This window comes from Erigeron canadensis, chromosome 2 (assembly GCF_010389155.1).
Source record: "Erigeron canadensis isolate Cc75 chromosome 2, C_canadensis_v1, whole genome shotgun sequence".
In the NCBI taxonomy this organism is placed as follows: domain Eukaryota; kingdom Viridiplantae; phylum Streptophyta; class Magnoliopsida; order Asterales; family Asteraceae; genus Erigeron; species Erigeron canadensis.
The window spans coordinates 4,147,500-4,171,218 of record NC_057762.1 but is presented as its reverse complement, the minus strand read 5'-3'; the positions used below and the strand labels follow the sequence as shown (position 1 = coordinate 4,171,218).

Here is a 23,719-nt window from a genome sequence, read left to right as displayed (position 1 = left end):
CTTTTCGGATTAAGAATTTGTGTGATATGAAATGGTTGTGGTTTTTATTTCTAGAAGTGTTATTGAGTGATGGTATATTTTGCGTTTTGGGGTGGTTTTTATTTATTTTTTATATATATAACGAGGTGAGGCGCCTGATCGTTTCCTTAAAGGTTTCCGGATATTAAATTATCTTATTAAGCCATATTGACATTGTAATATTGTATACCCTGAAATATCTAATGGAAAGTCAACTATTGATTCAATATTATATGTACGTACTTTGTTAATGCATCGACATTGTAATATTTAATAGAAAGTCAACCGTTGATTCAGTATTATTGTGTACGTTGTTAATTGTAGAGATAAACATCGATTGGTATCATCTCGTACCGATCACGTTATCGGTCCTAAAATCACCATAACTTAGAACGAGTCCCCGATCACATAAATACTGAATTTTTTGTACGGATGCGACATTTTTCCAGGCATATTGTGCAACTACGAACTTTTGGTTCAGAAATTGTAAAACTACAAAGACCGGTGTCTTAGACACCGGTTTTAAGGTTTTAGGTGCAACGCCGATGTCTTAAACAATGTCTTAAACACTGGTCTTAGGGTACGTGACATACTTTCTGACAAAGTCGGTGTCTTAGACACCGGTCTTCACTTCTCACAAATTACAAGCCGGTGTCTTAGAGTACGTCTTTCTGGTAACCGGTGCCTTTGGGGCTTTTGATGTCATGGAACATAGAGAATGAAAGAGGAGGAAGGAGATTTATTTAAAAAGATGAATGTTTACTTTGAGGCTATTGATATGTAATGATATACTCCAAGAAAAATGAGCATGAAATTACTGAAGTAGCAGTAGCGATTAAACAATTTAAAGAAGATATTGAAGTGGATCCATTTGATGCAAAACGAGATATGTGAAGAACTCCACTTTTTTTTCTTTAAAGTTAAACTCTTAATAAATATTTGCTTCTTTCAAAATAACAAAATAAATAGATTTGCATATGCACAATGACCAGAGTGTAGTTCCCAAATGGATGGCCAGACATAATATACAATGCAAGCTGTAAACACTATTTACGTTTTAGTTCCCAATGTATAATTTCACATACTAATTTATTAATGCTTAAAACTTTAAATAAAAAAAAATGATATACTTTGATCCATGTAAAAAGATAAGACACTAACATGTCATGTAAAAAGACAATTAACTCCATACTTATCTATCCAATGTTCTATACTTTCATCTATATCTATCTATATGTTGTATTTAATATTCAACGGGGATTCAATATATAGATACATATACATGCATCTCTGTCTTTTCGATTTCTACTTTCTTTTTCACATCAACCAATGGGAACAATCAAATTTTACAAGTGATGCAAATATACTTGATGTTCTTTGCTATAATAATACTTGCAACCAAGCTTGCGTAGATCATCACTACTCATGTAGATGGAGGACCGGTGTCTAAGACACCAACTTTGTCAAAAAGCATGTCATGTACCCTAAGACCGGTGTCTAAGATACCGGCTTTGCACCTAAAACCTTAAAACCGGTGTCTAAGATACCGATCTTCATAGTTGTACAAATTCTAAACCAAAAGTTCGTAGTTGCACCATATGCTTCGAAAAATGTTGTATCCGTACAAAAATTTCCATAGATAGTAGATGTTGGTATTGGTATCTGACCAAGACGGTATCAAAAATTCCTGCAGACTACGGAGTTTTCTCAGTACTATTCCGTGCCCAATCTTGAAAACATCCATCCAAAAATTGACTAGGGGGAAACCCGCACAAATCAACGGCAACGATGGCAGTGTGGAGATGGCGGTGATGGCGAAGTGAAACTAGCGGTTGTGGTAGCGGTGGTGACAATGGTTTTGGTGGTTAGTGGTAACAAATGATGTAAGTTATTGATGTAAAAAAATGGTAGTGTATTTATTTTAAAAGTTAGGATTTAGATTTTGTAAATTATTTCATAGAGAGTATTTTTTGAACGTCACTTAAGGAAGGTGAGCAATATATAATATGTCAAGGGCATTTTGGTCTTTTAAGTAACTTGTGCTTGAAAAAGGGGTTGGTAGTAATATCTGTTATAAGGGAATATAGATATTTTGGAGAGTCGCTCTTTCAGGAGAGTACACGTGGTTGTGGTGTTTAAGAAACGAGATATATAGTGTATCTTGGACAGTCACTTTTGGCAAGACAACAAGCAGCAATGATGGTGGTGGTATAGGAGCAAGATCTATGGCAGATCTTGGAGAGTCACTCTTTGTAAAAATTTTTGCTAAAAATAGATATATTTAGGCTTCAAATGGTCAAACAAGATTTTTGGGTAAAGAAATTTTGTAATTCTATTATACCCGCATTACGTCAAATCACCTAAAACTAGCAGAGCCAATGCGGATTTTATTGATCGAACGTTTACATACTAGTGGCAAATTGGCAAAGTGGGGATGATATGTATGACAAGTGTAAAACCGGCAGTGCCACTGCCTTTTTAGCCTTTAACCAGAGGGTCATAGGGGATCCAAAACGTCTAAAAAACAAAAGTTGCCCTTAGAGACCAACTATATAGCAAGTAGAGCAACATCAAGAAAAAATTTGCAGTAATAGGAAAGAACATTAGACAACAATCTATAATAGTAAAATCAAACTTTAAAGACAAGGAATTGAACAGAAATATGAAAATGGAAAGATACAACAATGGTAATGAAAAGATTGAATCACAGTATCACACACCCTCAAATTTGAACTCGCCTGAAAATGTCAGGAAAACAATTTATGTGTGTGCATTTACTTATTCATTGATAATGATAGTTGGAGAGAAAGGTAAAAATAAAAAATAAAATAAAATAAGAAGAAGCGATATCCGACATTAAAAATGTCGGGTTTAAAGAAGAACAAAAAGTCAGAAACCGGCAATGGTACTGCCGGGTTTACACTTGGCATGATGATTATCAACCATTTTGCCACTTGTCTTTACATGTGGGATATGACCGGCATTATAGGCATTGCCAGTCTTATGTGATTTGCCGAAATCCGCCAATACCAATACGGGGTATAATAGATTATTAAAATCTTTACTCACAAAAACTTGTTTAAAATTTTCAAACCTAAATGCGTATAATTCAGCAAAAAAGTTCTTCTTGGCAGGAGTGGTACGTGATGGTGGTGGTGGTGGTTGTAAAGAAGCTAGATGTACATGAATTTTCATGCCACCATAGCAATTGCCTTTGCTACTAATGAAGTAGCGGTCATGGTTAACATTGAGTGGCACCACATCTCTTCCGGCTCCTAAGGTGTAGTTGTGAATTGGATGCTCAACATTGCAATTCTCGTAATCGGTCTTGTTGACTTCCAATACGTCATTCTGGTTTCTGTCATACACAAAAACTACAAGAAGGAAACTATATATGATTAATTAACAATAATAATAGTAATACCTAGACAAAAGTCTTGTTTCACATATAAAACAGTTCATATACACTCTTTTGATAAATATGACAGTCTATAAAAACCTTGTTTGGTATTATTGCCTGATGCACCCATAGTAAGAGTAACATGTGGTTATTAAACACTTTTCAGAAATGACATTCAAGTTTTTTCCCCATGAAACAATATATTTAGATGACTTACAAAGCCAATCTCCAGAGTAAAATGTTTGATTTCCTGCCCAAAGAGTGTAATTAACATTAGATCTCCACCCCATATTTCCACCCACCATGAATCTTTTAGCAGAAACTTGAGGTAACATCACAAACAATGTGGCCAAGAATGCTAAGCCCACCATTGTTGTCAGTTTTGTAACCCCCATTTTTTGGATGATTAATTGATGATATAATATGGATGTTGAGGAATGAATATCGAGGTTCTCAGAAATAGAAATTCCTTATAAAGGTATATTGACATTGTGTATTCTAAAAATATTTAATTGAAAGTCAACTATTGTATCAGTATTATTCGGTATTTTTCTTTTAATTTTATCGACAATGTAGATTATGAAATATTTACTAGAAAGTAGGGCTGTAAACGGTTCGGTTAGCTAGAAATTTCGAACCGTTTTTTAGGTTTCGGTTCGGTTCAGTTGGTTAGAAATTTTGAACCGTTAATTTCGGTTACCCGCAAATCGGTTAACCGAAAAAGTCGGTTAATTTCGGTTTTATTTTCGTTTAACCATTTTTATTAAAGTTATGCTAATAAAAAGTTTAAGTTTTAATTATACTAATCAATTTACATTGCATTAATTAATTTTTCTATGTACAATAGTTATTTAACTACATTAATATTTTGTTTTATAAATAAATATACATTACATCTAATTTTGAATTACCTTTTTTTAACATTACTAGCTAATCAACCCGGGTTCAACCTGGGCCGCATAATTAAAAACTTAAAACCAAAAAATATATAGATTTATGTATGTAATTTAGGAGAGCTCTATGTATGTCTGGTTCAACGTACCTTATTTGCTTATTTGGCTTGATGGGATGGGATTTAGGGAGTTTTTGCACATATCGCACGTAATTGTTGGATCCATGCTTCGTTGTATGCATATAGACATGTTTATTACATTTGCATGTTGATGTTTAATAGGTTTAAATGTCTTTTTTACTAAGTATTGTTCATTTTACACTTAAGTGTGTATGTGTTGTCTGCTATTTTCTCTAATTGTAATGTACTCAGACGATACTCGATCGACATGTATGGATACTAAACTTTTTACACTCTATACCTTTTGCCTCTTTTTGGTCGGAGATCATTCTGGAAGCAGTTTCTCTACCTTCGTATTGGGACAAGGTTGTCTACATTCTAACTCCCCCCAAACCCGGCTTTTGCCGGATTGGGTATCCTTGTTATTGTTGTTGTTGTATGTAATTTGTTGTCAATACATTATAATTTTTGATATAGAAATAGTAACATATTTGTAAAGATGAACATTAATATATAAAACCGATTAGGTGGAAAAAAACGTTATACTAACTATCATAAATCAATGGTAGATATAGAGTTAAAAATAAAGAGCTATAATACAATTGATTATTTTCATATTAATTTTTTAAATTATAAGATTACAAAAATAATCTCTTATATTAATAAAAGAAGATTGTGATAATGTCATGATAATATAAAAGAAACTTCCATAACATGTTAATATATTATCTTAATATATTTTTATGACATCATCCTAAAAAAATTAAAAGTGGGCTGTGTTATCGCACCCTTGGTCTCTAGGGGTGCCTTCGAGTTCCACCGCTAGCATACTGTCCGTTTGGATGTCACTGCTAGGGTTCGAACCACTAACAAACTAACACGCCGTTCAAAAAAAATATTAAAAGAAATTCATGGGAAAAAAAATCTCACACACAATAACGACCTTTATTAATTTCAATCTTTTATATTAATAAAAGACGATTGTGATGATGTCATAATAATATAAAAGAAACTTCCATAACATGTTAATATATTATTTTAATATATTTTTATGACATCATCCTAAATAAATTAAAAGTAGGCAAAATAAAATTAAAAAAAAAACCTTATTACAAGATATTATGATTCTAAAATGATTTACAAGATAATCATGATAGGTTTCTATTTTACTTAATCTTTTTGAAAGAAAGAAAAAACCTAAAAATCAAGACCTGTATAAATAATTAATTAATTTTTTAGCATCTTTTTCAAATTAACTAATTAATATTTTCTTTTTTCCTCTCGATGTTATGGTAACTAAACTAAAATATAAATCAAAAGGGTTGATATTGAAGTGGGGAAAAAATTGTAGATTAAAATTTGTTATTGTAATATTATTTTGGAGTTAGAGCAATGAGATTTGAATTATCATTAGATTTTTAATATAGTTAATGTAATGTATATATATTATGATATTTTTAATAAGTTATAATCTTAAACATCAAATTCTATTCAGCTACCCGCATAATATGCGGGTTGATTAGCTAGTATGTAAAAAAAAAAAGATAACATATGGCCTAATATTAAAAAAAATAGTTTTTTGAAAATAAAGAAAAATAATTATGACATCATAAATTTGTAAAAATAGCTTAAGAGAAAATGTTGGTATGCCACATAAGAAAAAAAGTTCTAGAAACAATTTTATTTTATTTATATAAGAGATATTTATGCAATGCAAGTTTCTATTTAAGGGTATTATGGTTTACTATTTAAAATATCTTTTATATGATATTACTAATATTTTTTATAAATACTTTAAACAAAGTTAACAAATTTTCTTAAAAAGAGAATATATATATATAAGAAAGTTACTTACAATATTCAAAACTAATCATAGATTGTGAAAGAAAATTAGTAAAACTGTTAATATTTTAGACAACAAATACAAAAAATTAGCTAAATAGATATGTAAATGATGTATTAATGTTATACATATATGTGTAAATATACATATATAAGATTATATGTAGGTATATATCAAAATTTGGTTCAGTTCGGTTAACCGCGGGTAATTAATGTTGGAAACCGTAACCAAACCGTCACGCATCAGGTTTTTTTCCAGTTTTTTCGGGTTTCGGTTTTTCCAGTTTCGGATCACGCGGTTCGAACCGGTTTTTCGGTTCATTTCTTACACCCGTACTAGAGAGTCAACCATTAATTCATTATTATTATGTTTTGGGTTTTGCTAAACAAGCTATAAGGGCTTTCGTTAAGGTGCATTAATTAATTGTACACTTAGCATAAAATTCAGGGGGCCGACATTTAATATGAAAATGTACAACCTTTTTATACACATTAAGTAAAGCCCTAAGGGCTTCTTTTAACATTTTTTATGTTTTTTTAACAAAAACAACCAACACGGACCCTACCTGGTATAGCCCAATGATTTAAGACTACCATTATCGTGGGCCAAAACCCACATCTTGCCACTATTCAACCCGAGTAAAAACCTATACGCACCAAGATCAAGATGCACCAATTTCCAAAAACACTCACAAAGACCAAGCCAATGATTCGCCTCATGAGTACTTTGTTTTAATTTTGGAAAATGATTTCATCCTAAAATCCCTCTAAATCTCCAAAACATGACATATAGATTCCATAAACTCTATTTTCTAATCTCAATTTTTAATTTTGTTACATGTCATGATTTTGTAGTTAGACAGATTAATTAGAAGAATATATCAATTTTCTTTAAATTTTATCATATATTTTGTGGGAATATATTTTTTGAAAGGTGATTTTCGGTTGAAACTTCGTGTCGCGATTCGACAGCTAGAGATCTAGCAACGTTGTCTTAACCGGGTCCGCGCTAAAAAGCTACCTCGAAGTAGAAATGTCCATTTCAAATACCCACTGGGGGAAAACCCCCTACTAATCCGCCTGAAGGCACGACGATTAATATGGGTAAACCATGCCCCCTCAGACTTGAACCTGGATATATCCAAGCCAAACCCTCATAAAAGGACTACCTATATCTCAAAGTTGGTGAAATGTAGATTCGAACCTGGGACCTATAGGTAACTAGGGAAACTTCAAATCACTCCACCAACTCATCAGGGAGACCTATATAGTATGAAAAATGATTAATCAACTTAACTCATATGCCTAAAAAACAACCTAAAATCTTAAGAATTTGACATGTGAATTTCACTAATTCTCTTTCCTAATTTTGCCCTCTGATTTTTTCATATGTCATCTTCTTACTATTAGGCATATCATTAGGCACATCAATCAGGTTGATTTATCATTATCCATAAAGTATTATAAAGAAACTAGCTAGCGGTTGTTAGAGGCTAAATAAATACAATAATCTAGATTAAAACATACTCGTATTACACAAAGCTAGATTCATCGGGACTAATAATTCACGACGACCAATAAAAGAAACCAGTTTTGCATCTCATTGAGAACATGATAAGACATCATACCCACCAATTTAAGTATAGATGTACTCCCACAATTAGACTTTTACTACGAGTATTATATATGTTTCCCTCAAAACACTGTGTTAATCTACTATCTTGGTTCGATTCACATCGCATTATATATTTCAATTCGATTGTAAAAACTCAAATGAAAACTAGCCAACTATTTTTAAAAATATTCTCACATATATTTTAAATTTTACATCAGATGTATAATTATTAACTCACTTTTCAAATTACTAAAAAGAAAAGGGTTAAGTGCGTCAAAATACAGTTAACTATTCCTGAAAATTATTGTATGCACGAACTCTAGGTCGGCTTTATTGTTTTCAGGAAACTTGTTCAAGAGTCCCATAGTAAACAAAAGTTACTGGATAAGAAGTTAGTCAGTCACCAATTTCACGTTGACCCGTTGACTTCTTATGTGGCATGCACACAATAATTTTTTGGGATTAGTTTATGCACACAATAAAAAAAAATATATGAAAATAAACAAGTTTTATGTGAAGTAACCGGTCCCACATTCGTTTTATGTTCACAATAAATATAAGTTCCATTTTCCTGAATACAATAAAGCCTACCTAGAGTTCGTGCGCACAATAACTTTTGGTGATTAGTTGACTGCATTCCGACGCACTTAGCGTAAAAGAAAATGAAATAAGCCTAAAAAATCTCGGCCTTGACTTAGTTTTAACCAGGTCTAGTTCGGCCTACTTTGTTCAGGCTAAAAAAGCTTAATATTTTTTGCAAAAGCGGACAAAGCCCGGCCCGTGCTTTTTACTGACCCGAACATTAATTTTTAGCTATAAAAGTCTTGGCTTAATTTGTGCATCTCTACGTGAGACTATATATGTCTTCATCCTTCCTGATGGCCGACTTGCAAGATGTAGTTTACCATTAAAATATAACTAAACTTTGTACTTTTTAAAAATTTGGCTTTCATATATCTTTGATTTATTGTATAAACCTACTATAACCAAATTTTGATTCCTAGCAACTTGGGAATAAATTTTGATGTTTGGGGTCGTTACGTGGTTGGCCCAATGCCAATGTCGACACCCTATCCCTGGTAAGGCATATAGGTTCTTATTATACTTAAAGTTAAATGACTTTTTAATTGCAATACACCTAAAGAACACATAGTAATTTTCACATGATTTGTCATTATGTTTAGTTTTATTACATAATCCAAAATCTTGTGAGCTAAGCCGCGAAGGGATTTGGACACACTTAGTCCGTGAATAAAATTCGGCCAATATGCATGAATTTCACTACATACACAGTACACACATATAGTGCATCTATGTAGATATAAATATAGATATAGAATAGATAAACTTGTTTTTAGAATAGGTTATATCCATCTTTTCATCTCTCACAAGTATCATTTAGACTAAAAAAGTTAAATGCATCAAATAGAGCATTATTATGGATTCGTATTAGCCTTAGGAGCCATATTGTTGTCTAGGCATACATTTGGTGCTCATAGCCATATCATAAACGACCTAACATTGGGTTTTACTCGTCTTCCTTTCAACAAAACTTATTATGTCAACCATAAACCTTATAATCTTCCTCTTGAGGACAGATATAGCTTAATCAATGGAGTTCACAAATTATGGGTGTTCTCCACTGATGAACCTTTATATCAAGGCAGTACTACTAATCCACGATCAGAGTTATTTATCAATGTATGTACTACATTATATATAAAGTTTGCCATTACTTTTTAATTTTACCCCTCTTAGATTTATTTTTTCATGAACTTTTAAATTTTGCCTCTTCTTAGATTTTTATTCTGATACCGCTTTGTTTATTGCTATTTGCTTGAACATTTGAGTCTTAAAGCTTACAATTATATCTCGGCCTAACTTAATTATAAACAACTTTCTAATGTATGGTATGACAGGGTTACAAATATTCTACTGGTGTTTGGCAATTTGAAGCACATGCGTTTGTGCCAAACGGTACCAGTGGTGTGAGCTTGATGCAAGTGTTCGGAGGAGATCCTCATTCTACAACATTGATGGTTCGAGTGTATGATGGAAATCTCTACTACTATCGAGAAAAGGTTATTTTTCGTAATATATACGATAAATGGTTTCGTCTAAATGTCATCCATGATGTTGAAGGTAACAGCGTTAAAGTCTATATAAATGGGGTTCTCAAGTTCAAGGGGCATGGTCGAGGAGGAACGACTCATTATTTTAAATGCGGAGTCTACGCACAAGACTGTGATTCGTTTTATATGGAGTCTCGATGGAAGAATATCAAAATTTTAGAGAAATGTAATTGAAGAGTTTTTTTCCTTTTAATTATGCGTGTGAGGTTGTATTTTTGGATCTTTCACAAACTGATTAAAGTGGAAGACCAAAAATGAAATTAAATAAATATTCAGGGTTGAAAAGGGTGCTAGATTAAAGTTTGGACTGAAACTGAAACTCTGAGTAAGTTTAAGGGGTGAAAAATGGAATTATGAGAAAGTGATGGAGACTGGGTAAGATCTTTTTTTTTCTTTTTTTTTTTTTCGAATGGGGGAAACGGCATTGTTTCCATTCTGCTTTGTGTATATTTCACAATACAATACACATACTAGTTAAAAATATAATTATCAAATGTTTTCACCAAAATATCATTTTCCTTGTTAAAAATAATGAGATTCAGTGGTTCCCGTTTAATAAATATTGGGAACAAATGAGATCTATATAAAATCTCGAAGGTTGAGCTTAATTCAAACACCGGACTAGACTGAGTCACTAAACTAGCCAAAAACTAAAACCAGAAACTAGGAAAAACTGGGAGGGAGACCTGACCAAATGGCTTAGACGGTTGAGCTATGACAACAAAAGGTTTCTTTATAATTTAGGTTGCATAAATCTTTTACAAAGCTACGATAACATAATATAGTATATCTTCTTAGCGGTTAAAGATCATGTCTAAGTACTACCCTTTTTAGTCTTTTGGGTTGCTTTTGTCAATCCTTCATTTATTATTACCACATATAGTTCATATATAGTTCTTTTTAGGAATACAGAATACTATTCTTGTGGCTAGGCTTCAAAAAGAATAGAATAGTCTTGGGCTAATGCAATGTTTGAATGCATTGTTGGAGTTGACATTATATAACTAATAAAATCATACATTTCCCTCTTAAAAGAGAGTTATCTGGAATCATGTACTAATGAAATCATATGTAATCCCCTTTTACAATAACCAAAAAAATCCAAACAAATTCCAGGTTTTCGGTCAAACCGGACTAGACCGAAACTGAAAAAAGGCTAAAATTGAAGACCAAAGACTGGATTGGTTGTCCACAGACAAGTTCGTTTCGGTTTGGTTCTCGGTTTCCGGAAGGTTCAGGTTTCCGGTCTCCATGCTCATCCCTATATCTCATACGGTCAAATTAAGTGTATTATACTGATATAAAAAAAAAAGGGTAGGGGAGGAAACCCTAGTCCCGGTACCACAATTGGATAACCATGGAATCAGCTCGTATGAGCCATATGATGCCAGTACAATATCTCCATCCTAATCTCCACATGATCTGACACCCCGAGGGATCAAACCCGGGTCTTTAAACGTCACATGTGGGCCTAGGCTCTATTGGTAACGGGTACCATAAGGGAATTATTTTATATGCCAAGCGGGGATCGAACCTGAGACTTTAAGGTCACTAAGTGTTTCCCTTACCACTAGGCTAACTCCTTGTTGGTGTATTATACTAATATATATTAATCATGAAATGGGATACTCATCGCATGTTAATTCAAAAGTTCAAAGTTGTGTAATTTGACTAATTTCTTACTAATAGAGATAAAAGTTCTCGAATGTTGAATATATAAGCCTACCTTCTTGTGTTCAATCAAGTCTTCTCAACAAGTACTCAACTTGCACTTCCTTTGTCAATGGCATGATCCATTCCCCATAAAGATCAGCAACCAAGGTTGGATTGATTTTGTATACCGGCTCAGTTGCGTCTTCCCCAAACCCCACAGTTACCACTTGCCCGAAAGTCTTCGTTTTGGTTTCGACCCTGTTCTTAATTGCATCTTCCACGGCTGGGAATGTCAACAAATCCATCAGCCTTTTCCTGTCCTGTATATGTAATTACCATTGTAGCTCTTAGAAAACCTTTTTGTTCTATATAAAGATTGTATTTGCAATAAACAGAAGTACAGAACACCCATAAAGTTTCTTACTTTTGCTTTAATAGCAGCTTCATAATCAGCTGGTGAATCTCGGAACTTGGCTTCGGCAACAAATTTACCATAGTGAATTCTTTTAGAGAGAGCCTAAGAGTAGTTTACAAGAAAATCAACACTAAAGATCGCATTGCTAGGATCATCCAAAAAAATTGCAACGTTTACATTATTTGGAAATTCTAGACCTTTATTTGCTCCTTGTCATCACCAAAGATTATTTTTATTTGTTCACTATATTCATCATCATTGAAAACTATTAACATTATTGTAATAATAGTTGACAACATTAGCCAATGGGTTGGTGGCCCATGGGTAAGGTCTTTAACCTTGGGGAAAACCACCAGGGTTCGAATCTCACTTTTGTAGGAGTGAATTATTATGGGGGGGTTTCGAGAGTCCTGGGTTTCATCCCAAGCTTGCGCGGTTCGTGCACCGCATACCGCCCAATTGGATGTCACTGTGGTGTCTCAAATGCTAACCACTAATTCTAACTACTAAACTCGCTGTTCAAAAAAAAAATAGTTAACAACATTAACTGAACCATGTGTCCATGTGTAAATTCACATGTTCCAACATAGATGAATGAAGTATCATTACTCCCCGACTCATAATACTTAAACCCATTTCCAATTTGTGATGTCCTACGTGAACTGTTAGAAACCTTCTACTTTTTATTAGTGTACAGTCTTATAAAAGAAAAAGTACCTAGCGGAGCATTGTCATTAACTCATTATTACAACTCAATTGGTGCTTTTGCTTAACATCCACAACCTTTTCTTTTATTAAAGAAAACTCTCACATTTGACATTCGTTACTTTTTTTTATATCACTATCTATGTGTGCGCGCATTAATGTAAAGATAACTTTTCTATGAACATAAAAGATTAATCTTATAAGGCAAGTCATGAGTGAAAATGGGCACCTGCAAGCAAGTAGAGTCGCAGGTTGCTGCTGATCCACAATTACCATCATTTCCTTCTTTAACTAATCTAGGCAGAAGATCTTTGAAGTACATGTCCCATATTTTGGAATTGATATTGATATTTTGCGCACAAGGATGCAATACCTATATATAATATTGACAAAGAAAATAAACTAACTGAGCTATTGACAAAGCAGTGATTTATCTCAATACATTGTTTTCAGTCATTTATAAAAAACTGATTTATATAACCCTCATTTACCTGTGGGTACTCTAAAGGTGGCAACATAGGGTCAGGCAAGTCACTGGGGAAAAATGGATGTTCATCAGGGCTTTTGTATCTTCCAACCTGTTTAAGAAAAACGTCATTATGTCAATCTTGACATCGTCTACTCATAATCTCGAATATGTGATTTGAATTACCTGAGCATAAACCTTTTCTATTTCTTTGACCATAAACTCAACCAAAGATCCGTCGAAGCCATCCTTGAAAAAAGCATTGGGGTCATATGTATCCTCGTTGTAAAAATATTGAGCTCTTTCCAAGAGACTAAATATGATGCTATCTTCTTGTCGAATTAAAGAACTTCTTATACCATCAAGAGTATAGACCTTACTCTCATCAACCCTTATTTCATTTTTAGATCTACAAGGAAAGAATAAAAAAAAAAAAAAAAAAACATAAAAGCTCCAACAACAATCATGCCACAAACTTTCACAACACATAAGGTAAGATAGTTACAGATGCACTGTTGCGTAAAGAGCGTAGCAAACTGATAATTAACATTGCATAAAGACACACGTATCCGTGGAAGACCAAATTATAACAAGTGTCTAACTAGCTACTTGGGGCACCAGCAACTAAAGGGACAATTTCAGCTCATATATGAAATGGGTCCACTTGAGCGATATATCATTGATAACAAGGGACATGTACTTTTTGAAAAATTAATCCAAAAAAGAATGGTTTGAAGGCCAGCCAACTATAGTTTAGTGTAAAGAAAGTCCAAAATTGCTTGATTAAGAATATTTGAGTCTTTAATCTAACAGAAGCAGTAGTCTTTGTGGGTATAATCACTGTACTAGCTGTGTACCTTCTTAATGCAGTAGTGAAAAACAAACAGCCAGCAACAGTGGTTTAAGTTAGGCTTTTAGCGGTAGCATACTGACAACATTTGAATATTGACAGTTTAAAGTGTCTATAATTGTAGCATTGGTGGTGATAGGAGTGACAGAATGTGATGGCAGCAGTCATAAGATTAACATGGAAGTGTGGGTCAAGGGGGTGGTGTGTGCAGTGCTGGCATTCCAAGGTGGTGACGTCAGACGCCTGTAGTGGCATTCGAGGGTAGTAGGCTAGTAGCAGTAGACCATGGTGGTGGTGGCAGTGGCGGTGGCAATGGGACAGTGTTGGTGGTGGTTTCTGGTTGAGAGGAGGAAGGGTTGAAAGGAGACAAGGGTGTGGTATGAGTGTGTATGGTCTTTAGTGTGTTTTTTGTCTTGGCTGTTTGTATATATAGTAAGACATGAAACAAACCCTTAGTTTGATATCCATTCCCAAATCTTAACCCCCAAACTTTTATCCAAACGTACCCTAAATCAAATAATACACACGAAGTCTTGGCAATTTAATCCAACTCTGCGTGTTTCGACTGGCCTTCCAAACACTTTGAAAGAGGTCACAAGATGTTAAGCAACAAACTGATTAACAAACTGATACTTGTAGAGAATACCAATGTTGCAAGTCCGAAGATATTTCAAACCATGTAAGTGCTCTTTCTACAAACATTACAAATATATGTCAATGAAGAAATATACACACATTTTGATATTGTATACTTAGATTTTGTATAGTTATGTTTTAGCACATCAAATTTTTGCTAACTAAAAATCAAAGGAATAGAGCTATTCCTAGTGCCATTTTGCCAAATGACATTGAACCCAAATCATCGATCCTTAATCACTGAACTTAGATATGCACAGACTGTGTGTTTCAGAATGGCGCATGATCTACTAATGATGCAAACAAATAGTACCCAACCCCGGTTGGGTCAATCTATACCATTTATGACATCTAATTGATACGGGCCACTTGGGAAGTCAACAACAGTCAAATGATTGGATGATTATTACAACCTTAAACGGGTACTTATACTCTCAAAAATTCTCCCAGACTTACATGACCTAACCAATTACCAAATGATACGTGTACAACTTGTAATTATTTCTCCCGCTCTCCTCTTCTAGATTGACCCATATTGACTATTAATAAATCCTTGATTGTTGGTGACTTCCCCAAATGACCCATTCACTTAAAGAAATTAGAAATGTGTGTTTGATTAAAATATCTAACTTCAAAAGGATACCTTAACTTTCTTGAGATAACATCATTTATATGGATTATATTTGTGCCATACTAAAGATTTTGTTATCTTAAAAATCGTAATGGTTTCAACTCAATGTATATCGTAAAAGCCTTACAGGGCACTACAAATATTTACATATTTCGTCATAAGCTAAAGAAAAGTTTGAAACTTTATATCGTTAAACGACATTACGATAAGAGGTCTCCGGTTCGAACCTCCCTAATTAAAAATCTTGATAGTGACCATGGAGAAAAAAGGACTTGGAAACAGTCTTGGGATAACCTAGTATATCTGAGTCAAATACTCGCCTTCCTAGCTAACAGTATCAGAGCTTTAAGCCCTAAATTATGAATGTATATATATAGATATGGGAAGTACATAGGAAAGTCTTTCTATGAAGGTTTGGCTTGGGTATACCCAGGTTAAAGTCTGAGGAGGCAGGGTTTACCCTATTGATCGCCGTGCCTTCGGGCGGATTAGCAGGGGTTTTCTCCGTCGGGTATTTGAAATAGGCATTTCTAATTCGAGGGAGCTCTAGCGGACCGGTTAAGACAACGTATGTTAGAACTCCCGCTATCGAATCGTGACACGAAGTTTCAAGCGAAATTCACCTTTCAAAAAATATATATAGATATATATAAACAAAATAAAAAAGCTTTCTATAAATAACAAAAATAATGCTTACCCAAATGAAGAAGAAGATGATGATGATGGGTGAAGAACAGATTGAATGGATTCGGGGGGTAATTGCAAGTTCCAATTTTTCCACATTGGAGACCGATAAAATAGGGAGATAGAATTATGCGATCTTAACAGTGGTGACGTGGCGGAGAATGTGGCAGGAGATGAAGGGATTTTCAGTAGTGTGGCTTCCATTTTTATATTTTAATTTAGTACAGTACTAGGAATAAAATGACAGGTGGTTGTTCGGTGTGAACGGCAAGACAAAAATTGATGAACGACTTTTTTACTGCTGTAGTTTGTGACTTTTTGTGTGTGTTTTGAACTTTCGAGTGCATCACATAAATTATTAATAAAATAATTAATCTTTTTAACTAAATAACCTAAAAATCTTTCTAATTATAAAATGATAACATATAAAAAAATCAGATGACAAAATTAGAAAAAAAGATTAGTAAATAACACATATCATTTTTTTTTATAGTTTTAGATTGATTTTTTAAAAGTATTTATCATTTTTCAAATTACAATAAGCAAAACTAACTTGTATGAATTGACATTTTCTAAAGTTATTCGATATAGATTGTGAAATAAATAAAGTCAGAAAAGTTGATAAGCAAAGTACAACGTATATAATTTTAGGGATTAATCACTGTATAACTAACGCACTTTTCTTTTTGTACATGGTTGCCTAGTAAACTGAAATATTGATATGTATCACCCGTAAACTTTTAATTTTGTACATAGTTGATCAATATGTGACTTGTTACCTGCCATAGCTGGTCAAAAACATTTTTTTATTATTTAAATGGATTTATCTAAAAAATGAGTACAGATCGATGATGTGGTTATATTTTTTTTACATTGAATATATTTATGTATACATACACAATATCCCTTTATTCATTATGATCAATTCATACATTCCCACCACACATAACCCTCCCATATACATCAGTACAGCACATTATTAGTTCATCGTGGCAAATAATTTAGTTGATGTATGTAGTTGTATTTCTTTTGTGTATGTATTTGTATTTCTTTTCAATAAAATTGAAATTCCAGATTGATTGCTTACTACGTTTCATTTATAAATCTAATATCTATATTATATTGTTGATTTGATAAATAATTTAACTAAAACCATGAGAGAAGCAGATATATTGAAAAGAAGAGAGAAACAAATATCTATATTATATGTTTATATGTGTGTACATATTTAGGGAAGAAGATGATGAAAAGACTAAAAAGGCCATGTCATCACTTTATCATCAACAATTTTATCTACAAATCAGCAATTTAAAAAATTAAATGAAAAAGAAACCTAGTATCAACTGTAAACAAGTCACGTATTAGTCCATGTATAAAATTTATAAGTTTATAGGTGATACCTATCAATATTTTAGTTTACTGTGCAACCATGTACAAAGAGAAAAGTACGTTGGTTATCCAGTGATTAATCTCAAAAAATTTTAATATTCCTACCTTTAGAAAATATTTCTGGTTTAAAACATTTTTTTTTTGAACAACTGGTTTAAAACATTTTACCTTTAGGAAATATTTCTGTATGGTTTAACGATGTGTTTTTTTTGTCTAATGGTAACCGTTGACATGTTAGAATTAATTATCCGCATTCAATGTTATGTTCGGTTGTTATCCCCAGCCAAACAGTCGGGTATAACACTAGTTATACATTAAATATAATCCTTAAATATAATCACATCGAAAAGGTGGCATGGGGGTGTTGCGCCCCTGCGAATAGGGCCAAGTTTTTTTATTTTTACCGCCCAAGCCCGTAATTAAATATAAATGTTTAGCGCTTCTCATTTCTCAATAGTCTTTCTTTATTAATAAACCATTTGTTTTCAAAATCAAAAACAAATAATAAGCAAACAAACCCGAACAAAAGCAAAACTACCACTCTAATTATCCAGGAACTAACGTAGACATCTTTACAAATTACAAGCATAATCATAATCACTGGTTTCCTTCCTTTAATTTTCTGTTTTCCTTTTACTTGATTAAGTATTGATTTATGTTTCAATTTATTATAGGAATTAATCTTATTTAACACTTTGTTTTTTAAACTATAGGAAATCTGTAGACATATCTTTATTACTAAATTCTCAGGTAATGAATAACTATTTCTAATTATTGTATAATGTGCTCATGCCGACAACTAATCTTCCACGATAATATAATATAAGCCCTTATCAATTTGAAATACATAAATATCAATGTAGAATAAATTTACATGTCTCTTAGTCCTAGGGGTTATGTATATCATATCCCTTAATGATAGATAAAAAATGAAGAATTTAAAAACAACAAACATGCAACTAAATTAAAAATGGTGAAAACATGATACATCAAACTTTATGAATAAGGTAAATACACATTTGTGGAACATCTTAGATATTTAAAATAAAAAAAAAAAACATCCAACTTGTAAAACGAGCAAAGTACCAAACACCAATTAAAATGGAAGCAAAGAAGACAACAGAATATTATCGCAAAAAATTGCTCCCTGGTAAAGTTCTTGACAGCTGCTCAACATTTCATTCTTGTCAAAAAAAAAAATATTCCACAAATCACAACAAAACCAAATGGCCAGGAACATGACACATCCATCATAAAAAGTGCTGAATAGTTTTCAACTACTTAAGGACCACATGCAACACTCTTATTGGCTATATCCAATCTTATGTGTAAAGGTTTATCCACTGGCCCATACTGATAAAATTTTGGAATCCAACTTTGATGGATTAGGTTATAAAGAACCTTGTGGTGCACAATCATCTTGCTTACTATTTATATAGGACTAAAATCAAACTTGATAATATCATAGTTCAAAATTTTAAATATTTTGCATTGATCACCATATATAAATTTTGTTTTTAAGAACCAAGAAACATGGAAGCTTGTTTTCTTTCTTCAAATTCCTTTACCAAATCATTGGAAGTTGTCATCCCAAATATCAAATCAAGAGTTTTTGTGCAACCCAAAAGATCTTCTTCTCAATTTCAACTTATTAGGAAAACAGGCACTCACTTTGCTACAACATGTAAGTTTTTTTTTTCTTTTCTTTCTTATGCTGATCACCAAGTTTCTTGATAATTTTTGTATATTCATATATATAGACACACACACACATATATATATCAATAAATAAGGTTTATATTATGAGAACCATGTTCATTGCATCTTATGTGTCTTATTAAGATGGGGTCTGTTATATCTAAGTGGTCAATAGTTGGTAGTAATTTATACTTTAGTTTGCCATTAATTATATTCTTTAATTTATGGGTTATTTTGATGACAATATATCATATGTAGATGATGCCATTAGTGATTGCTATTTTGCATGATTGTATTTAGGTTTTCCTTTTTCTTGGTGACAATTGCTTATCTTAAATATCAAAAAGAGTACTAATGTTTGGAATAGGGAATTTAAATGAATGAAAGAGAATGATTGATATGACTAAAGTTAACATGTGTTCAAATATATGTCTAACAATAAGAACGAGAAACACAATGTGCAAGCGATTTGTCCAAAAAGGCCTATGGAACAATAAAGATAATACAATCGTTTAATAACTGAATAATTCGTAATGTAAATGATATGGTTCATGTGCCCGAATATTTACTTTTTAAACGGGTATAGCCGTATAGAATTGAAAAACAACTATATGAATGTGACGTCTATCATAGGTTGTCAATCCATTTTACTTTTCTTTTTTTTTTTTTGCTTGGTTTTTTCTGTTTTCTTATTTAATCTAATAATTTGATTTTTTATATTCGAGTTGTGATGATCTTTCTATCATAGGTTGTCAATCTAAATCAAATTCACCATCACCCTCTTCAAGAGACGAAGATAATTCGTCTCTTGATGCAGACTGGCGATCATTTAGAGCAAGACTCGTAGCTGGAGAACAAGCATTTAGTTCAAAAGATTCTCAAGACGACAATCTAGATACTGCGGTGCACCAGCCACAATCCATGCCAATAGGTGACAGGTGGGCTCATGCCATACATGAGCCCGAAAAAGGTTGCTTACTTATTGCGACGGAGAAACTAGATGGGGTCCATATATTTGAAAGGACAGTGGTCCTTTTACTATCAACGGGCCCAGTAGGCCCAACAGGAATAATACTTAATCGCCCGTCCCTCATGTCAATAAAGGAGACGAGATCAACTTCACTAGACGTATCGGGAACATTTTCGGACCGCCCATTGTTCTTTGGTGGGCCACTTGAAGAAGGGTTATTTTTGGTGAGAGGGGATGATGGGGTTAAGAATAGTGGGGTGTTTGATGAAGTAATGAAAGGGGTGTATTATGGGACCAAAGAGACTATAGGATGTGCTTCTGAGATGGTAAAAAGAAATGTTATCGAGGTTAGTGACTTCAGATTTTTTGATGGATATTGTGGCTGGGAGAAAGAACAATTGAGAGATGAGATCAGGGCTGGGTATTGGTCTGTTGCTGCTTGTAGCCCAAATGTAGTTGGGCTAGCAACTGTGGGAAGTGTTGGGCTTTGGGAAGAAGTTCTTGGGCTTATGGGCCACAAAAAAGTTTGGTAACCAATAAGGACTCAACCCAACCTTTTCTTCGAGTCAACTATGTAAATTATGGTATTGCAAACTGAAATCAAAGTTTATGTGAAGTATGACAACAAGGAGTAAAGTTGTAGTCCTTTGGTTTATAATTAGGTTATTTGGTAGTTTTAATGTTCATTGAATTTAAAAACAATAACAGAATTGATCATCATTGCTGACATGATATATAGAATTTATAAAATAGGACAATGATTGTACGAATGTGTAATTTAGCATTTATGAAAATGTAAAGGAAAAAATTAAGGGACGGTCTTTATACATCACGAGAGATAGTACTCGTGTGTTACGATGGTGAGATGGTGGGAGTGATAAGTCACAAGAAGTGATAAGTCATAGAGTGTGATAACCAAATGCCTTAGCCGTACGGGCTCCGCCATCGGATTTAAAAATTCATCGAAATTATATCGAATGACGACTCTAATGAAAGAACATGAAATTTTAAGAACACTCATAAATTTTTTATAATTTATCGATATACGGTTTTTGAGATAAAAGATTTTGAATAAATTAGGGGTATATAATGATTTATGGAGGAGAGAGAACAAAATGAGTGGTTGAGATTTGAGGGGAGAGAAAAAAAATAAGTGGTTGAGATTTAAAGGTATATTAGGTAGAGATGTTTAAATTAGTAAATAAAAAAAAGTGGGTAATTTAGGTAATTCAAATCATCTTTTCTTAAAAAAAAAACGGTCCTCCTTTATAAGATACAAGAGAAAGTACCCGCTCATTGCGGCGGTGAGATGGTGGAGTGATAGGTCATAGAAGGTGATAACTCATAGAGTGTGATAGTCAAATGTCTTAGCTGTACGGGCTCCGCCCCAGGATTTAAAAATTCATCGAAAGTATATCGAATGACATTTCTAATGAAAGAGTATGAAATTTTAAAATCAGTCACACAATTTTTATAATTTATCGATATACGGATTTTGAATGAATTAGAAAAATAAAATGATTATAGATGAGAGGAAAAAAAATGAGTGGTTGAAACTTGAGGATAGAAAGAAAAATGGGTGGTTAGGATTTAAAAGTATTATAGGTATATTAGATAGAGAAATTTAAATTAGTTATAAAAAGTAGGTAATTTAAGTAGTTTTTAAAAGTTAAAAAATAAACAAAATGTTTTATAAGATACGAGTAGTATATGCAGATTAGATATAGATATGTACATTATACCTATACGCACCTATATACCAAGTAGGTAAGTATAGGTCTATACTTATTACTTAACGTGGTGAACCTTTTAGCGACACCCAAAAATGAGCTATCGCAGTTAAAATTTATGTTCAAAATGCAACTTTTATCTTTACCCAATCGCATAAGCTACGTGGCTTTTCCATGAGCAGTTTGAATTAATGAAAAAGATGAAATTGACAATTTAGTGCAACATCCACTTTGATTGCTATTTTTCTTCGACCCCAAAATTTGTAACCTATGCTAATTAATAATGTAAGCTATGCTAACTAACAGTGATGTGATGATGTGATGTAACCCAGTTACATAGTAAAGTATATACAAATTTCATCATAATAACATAATTTTTATCCTCGTTAGTTAATGTAGCTTAGAAATATAGTTTCGTAAACCTTCGGTTAATAAATTTAAGATGATCATTTTTGTATATATTTTTATATATCAAATGTTTGGTTTAGAGGCATTCATATTGCTGTCCAAACCGAAGAACCGAACCGATATTGGACCGAAACCAAACCAAACCGAAGGTAACGGTCTGGTCCCCGGTTCTATAAATTTTAGCATTTCGGGTCTCGGTTCGGTTCCACTTATAAACCGAGAGATGGACCGAACCGAGAAAATACCACAAGTAATTATTTTTTATTGGATATCACATAATCTACATAATTATTTTTTATTGGACATCACATAATCTGTATATGTTGTAATGTATTGTTGGTTTTGTATATAGGGGCACGTATTATATTGGTTTTTGTATACAATCACCACCCTCGCATGAAGTCACAAAATGATTTTTGATAATGGTGAGTTGGTGACTCCATTTTATGTAAAGATTGATGATACCCAGAGCATTACAAAAATACTCGGTGTCCCAATTTTTAGCCCCAAAGTTGAAACCCATTAATTTTGAATCAAATGGAAAGAAACGTCACATAGATTTAAACTTGTCTCTTGATGAAGAAGATGCATCATCTCTCCCGGAATCTGTTGTCAAGATTGCAACAATGGAGATAGACTTGGGGGCTCTAGCAGTTCTTGAATCTGATTCAGATGATGGGTCTATAGATACCCACACTGAGCTCGTTAAGGTTGCAGCCGAAGCTATCGTATCATTTGTATCCATTTCATTATCTCAGCCACCTCCTGTACCATCTGCAGACACTTTGCTATGGTTTGCAGAGGTTATTACTTCTAAAGTTTTCAAGAAAAAAGACAAAGGCATAGATTACTTTGAGTTCATGACACTGTTGTGCATAATTATGTTAGCATCTTATATCAATATCTGATTAAACTTGTCATAAACATCATTTAGACATCTTTTTACAGTTCGGAAGGGATAGGAATGATTTTATAAAACCGAACCACATACATGTTTTTTGTGAATGTCTAATTTCAAGTAAAAACCCCAACCTCATAAAACAAACAATTAATCTTATCTTACGTTAAGAATAGAATAAGCTTGTGTTTTTGAGATTCATCAAAAGAAGAAAAGAGGAGAAAGTGATCGAGGCGAAACACAAAAAAACTAGTCTAGGGTGGGTTTGGTTTGAAAAAAACTTTGGTACCAATCTGTGATCTGTCGTGAGTTCATATCTCATGAATATTGTGTAAAAAGGTGTGGAAAATTATATGAATTGTCACTGACTTCCTAAAAACACAAATAATTCTAGAATAATCACGAGATGATATGTGAAATAATCAAGAGATAAAAATAGGGAAAAAAAAAAGAAGCCAATGGGTTGGTGCCTTGGTGGCCCATTGGTAAGGTTTTTGACCTACATTTGTAGGAGTGAACTATTAAGGAAGGTTTTTTGAGATCCAAGACATGCTCGAATGCTGAATG

At 33.0% G+C, this 23,719-nt stretch overlaps 4 protein-coding genes across 5 annotated transcripts; 2 read left to right on the top strand and 2 right to left on the bottom strand.

Annotated features, from left to right (window-relative positions):
- Positions 1–2,907: 2,907 nt before the first annotated feature.
- LOC122587546 (lamin-like protein) lies at positions 2,908–3,813 on the bottom strand. Its single transcript, XM_043759729.1, has 2 exons — positions 3,636–3,813; positions 2,908–3,392 (listed from the first exon to the last, which is right to left on the bottom strand). Exons 1-2 carry the CDS (start codon positions 3,811–3,813, stop codon positions 2,908–2,910), a joined length of 663 nt encoding a protein of 220 aa, XP_043615664.1.
- A 5,490-nt stretch (positions 3,814–9,303) lies between these two features.
- On the top strand, positions 9,304–10,193 carry LOC122587545 (citrate-binding protein-like). The gene is made up of 2 exons (XM_043759728.1): positions 9,304–9,588; positions 9,807–10,193. The coding sequence occupies exons 1-2, from the start codon at positions 9,304–9,306 to the stop codon at positions 10,191–10,193; spliced, it is 672 nt and encodes a 223-aa protein (XP_043615663.1).
- A 795-nt stretch (positions 10,194–10,988) lies between these two features.
- On the bottom strand, positions 10,989–16,287 carry LOC122587862 (chorismate mutase 1, chloroplastic). Of its 2 annotated transcripts, XM_043760024.1 has the most exons (7): positions 16,073–16,287; positions 13,445–13,667; positions 13,284–13,370; positions 13,022–13,165; positions 12,097–12,189; positions 11,746–11,992; positions 10,989–11,280 (listed from the first exon to the last, which is right to left on the bottom strand). In XM_043760024.1, exons 1-6 carry the CDS (start codon positions 16,261–16,263, stop codon positions 11,756–11,758), a joined length of 975 nt encoding a protein of 324 aa, XP_043615959.1. In that variant the 5' UTR covers positions 16,264–16,287; the 3' UTR covers positions 10,989–11,280; positions 11,746–11,755. The 2 variants fall into 2 exon arrangements, with proteins under 2 accessions (XP_043615959.1, XP_043615958.1); XM_043760023.1 differs by lacking the exon at positions 10,989–11,280 and having other exon boundaries at positions 11,629–11,992.
- Positions 16,288–18,910: 2,623 nt separating this feature from the next.
- On the top strand, positions 18,911–20,761 carry LOC122587421 (UPF0301 protein CHU_1773). Its single transcript, XM_043759585.1, has 2 exons — positions 18,911–19,132; positions 19,895–20,761. Exons 1-2 carry the CDS (start codon positions 18,982–18,984, stop codon positions 20,647–20,649), a joined length of 906 nt encoding a protein of 301 aa, XP_043615520.1. The 5' UTR covers positions 18,911–18,981; the 3' UTR covers positions 20,650–20,761.
- The last annotated feature ends 2,958 nt before the right edge of the window (positions 20,762–23,719 follow it).

Bases quoted from the DNA above. Each gene is read 5' to 3' on its own strand.
- LOC122587545 (XM_043759728.1), top strand. From the start codon at position 9,304: ATGCATCAAATAGAGCATTATTATGGATTCGTATTAGCCTTAGGAGCC. The intron at 9,589-9,806 runs GTATGTACTACA...ATGGTATGACAG, and splicing joins GATCAGAGTTATTTATCAAT to GGTTACAAATATTCTACTGG.
- LOC122587546 (XM_043759729.1), bottom strand. From the start codon at position 3,813: ATGGGGGTTACAAAACTGACAACAATGGTGGGCTTAGCATTCTTGGCC. The intron at 3,393-3,635 runs GTAAGTCATCTA...TCCTTCTTGTAG, and splicing joins TTACTCTGGAGATTGGCTTT to TTTTTGTGTATGACAGAAAC.
- LOC122587862 (XM_043760024.1), bottom strand. From the start codon at position 16,263: ATGGAAGCCACACTACTGAAAATCCCTTCATCTCCTGCCACATTCTCC. The intron at 13,668-16,072 runs GTAAGCATTATT...CTTTCCTTGTAG, and splicing joins TCATCTTCTTCTTCATTTGG to ATCTAAAAATGAAATAAGGG. The intron at 11,993-12,096 runs GTAAGAAACTTT...TTACATATACAG, and splicing joins AAGCTGCTATTAAAGCAAAA to GACAGGAAAAGGCTGATGGA.
- LOC122587421 (XM_043759585.1), top strand. From the start codon at position 18,982: ATGGAAGCTTGTTTTCTTTCTTCAAATTCCTTTACCAAATCATTGGAA. The intron at 19,133-19,894 runs GTAAGTTTTTTT...TTTCTATCATAG, and splicing joins CACTCACTTTGCTACAACAT to GTTGTCAATCTAAATCAAAT.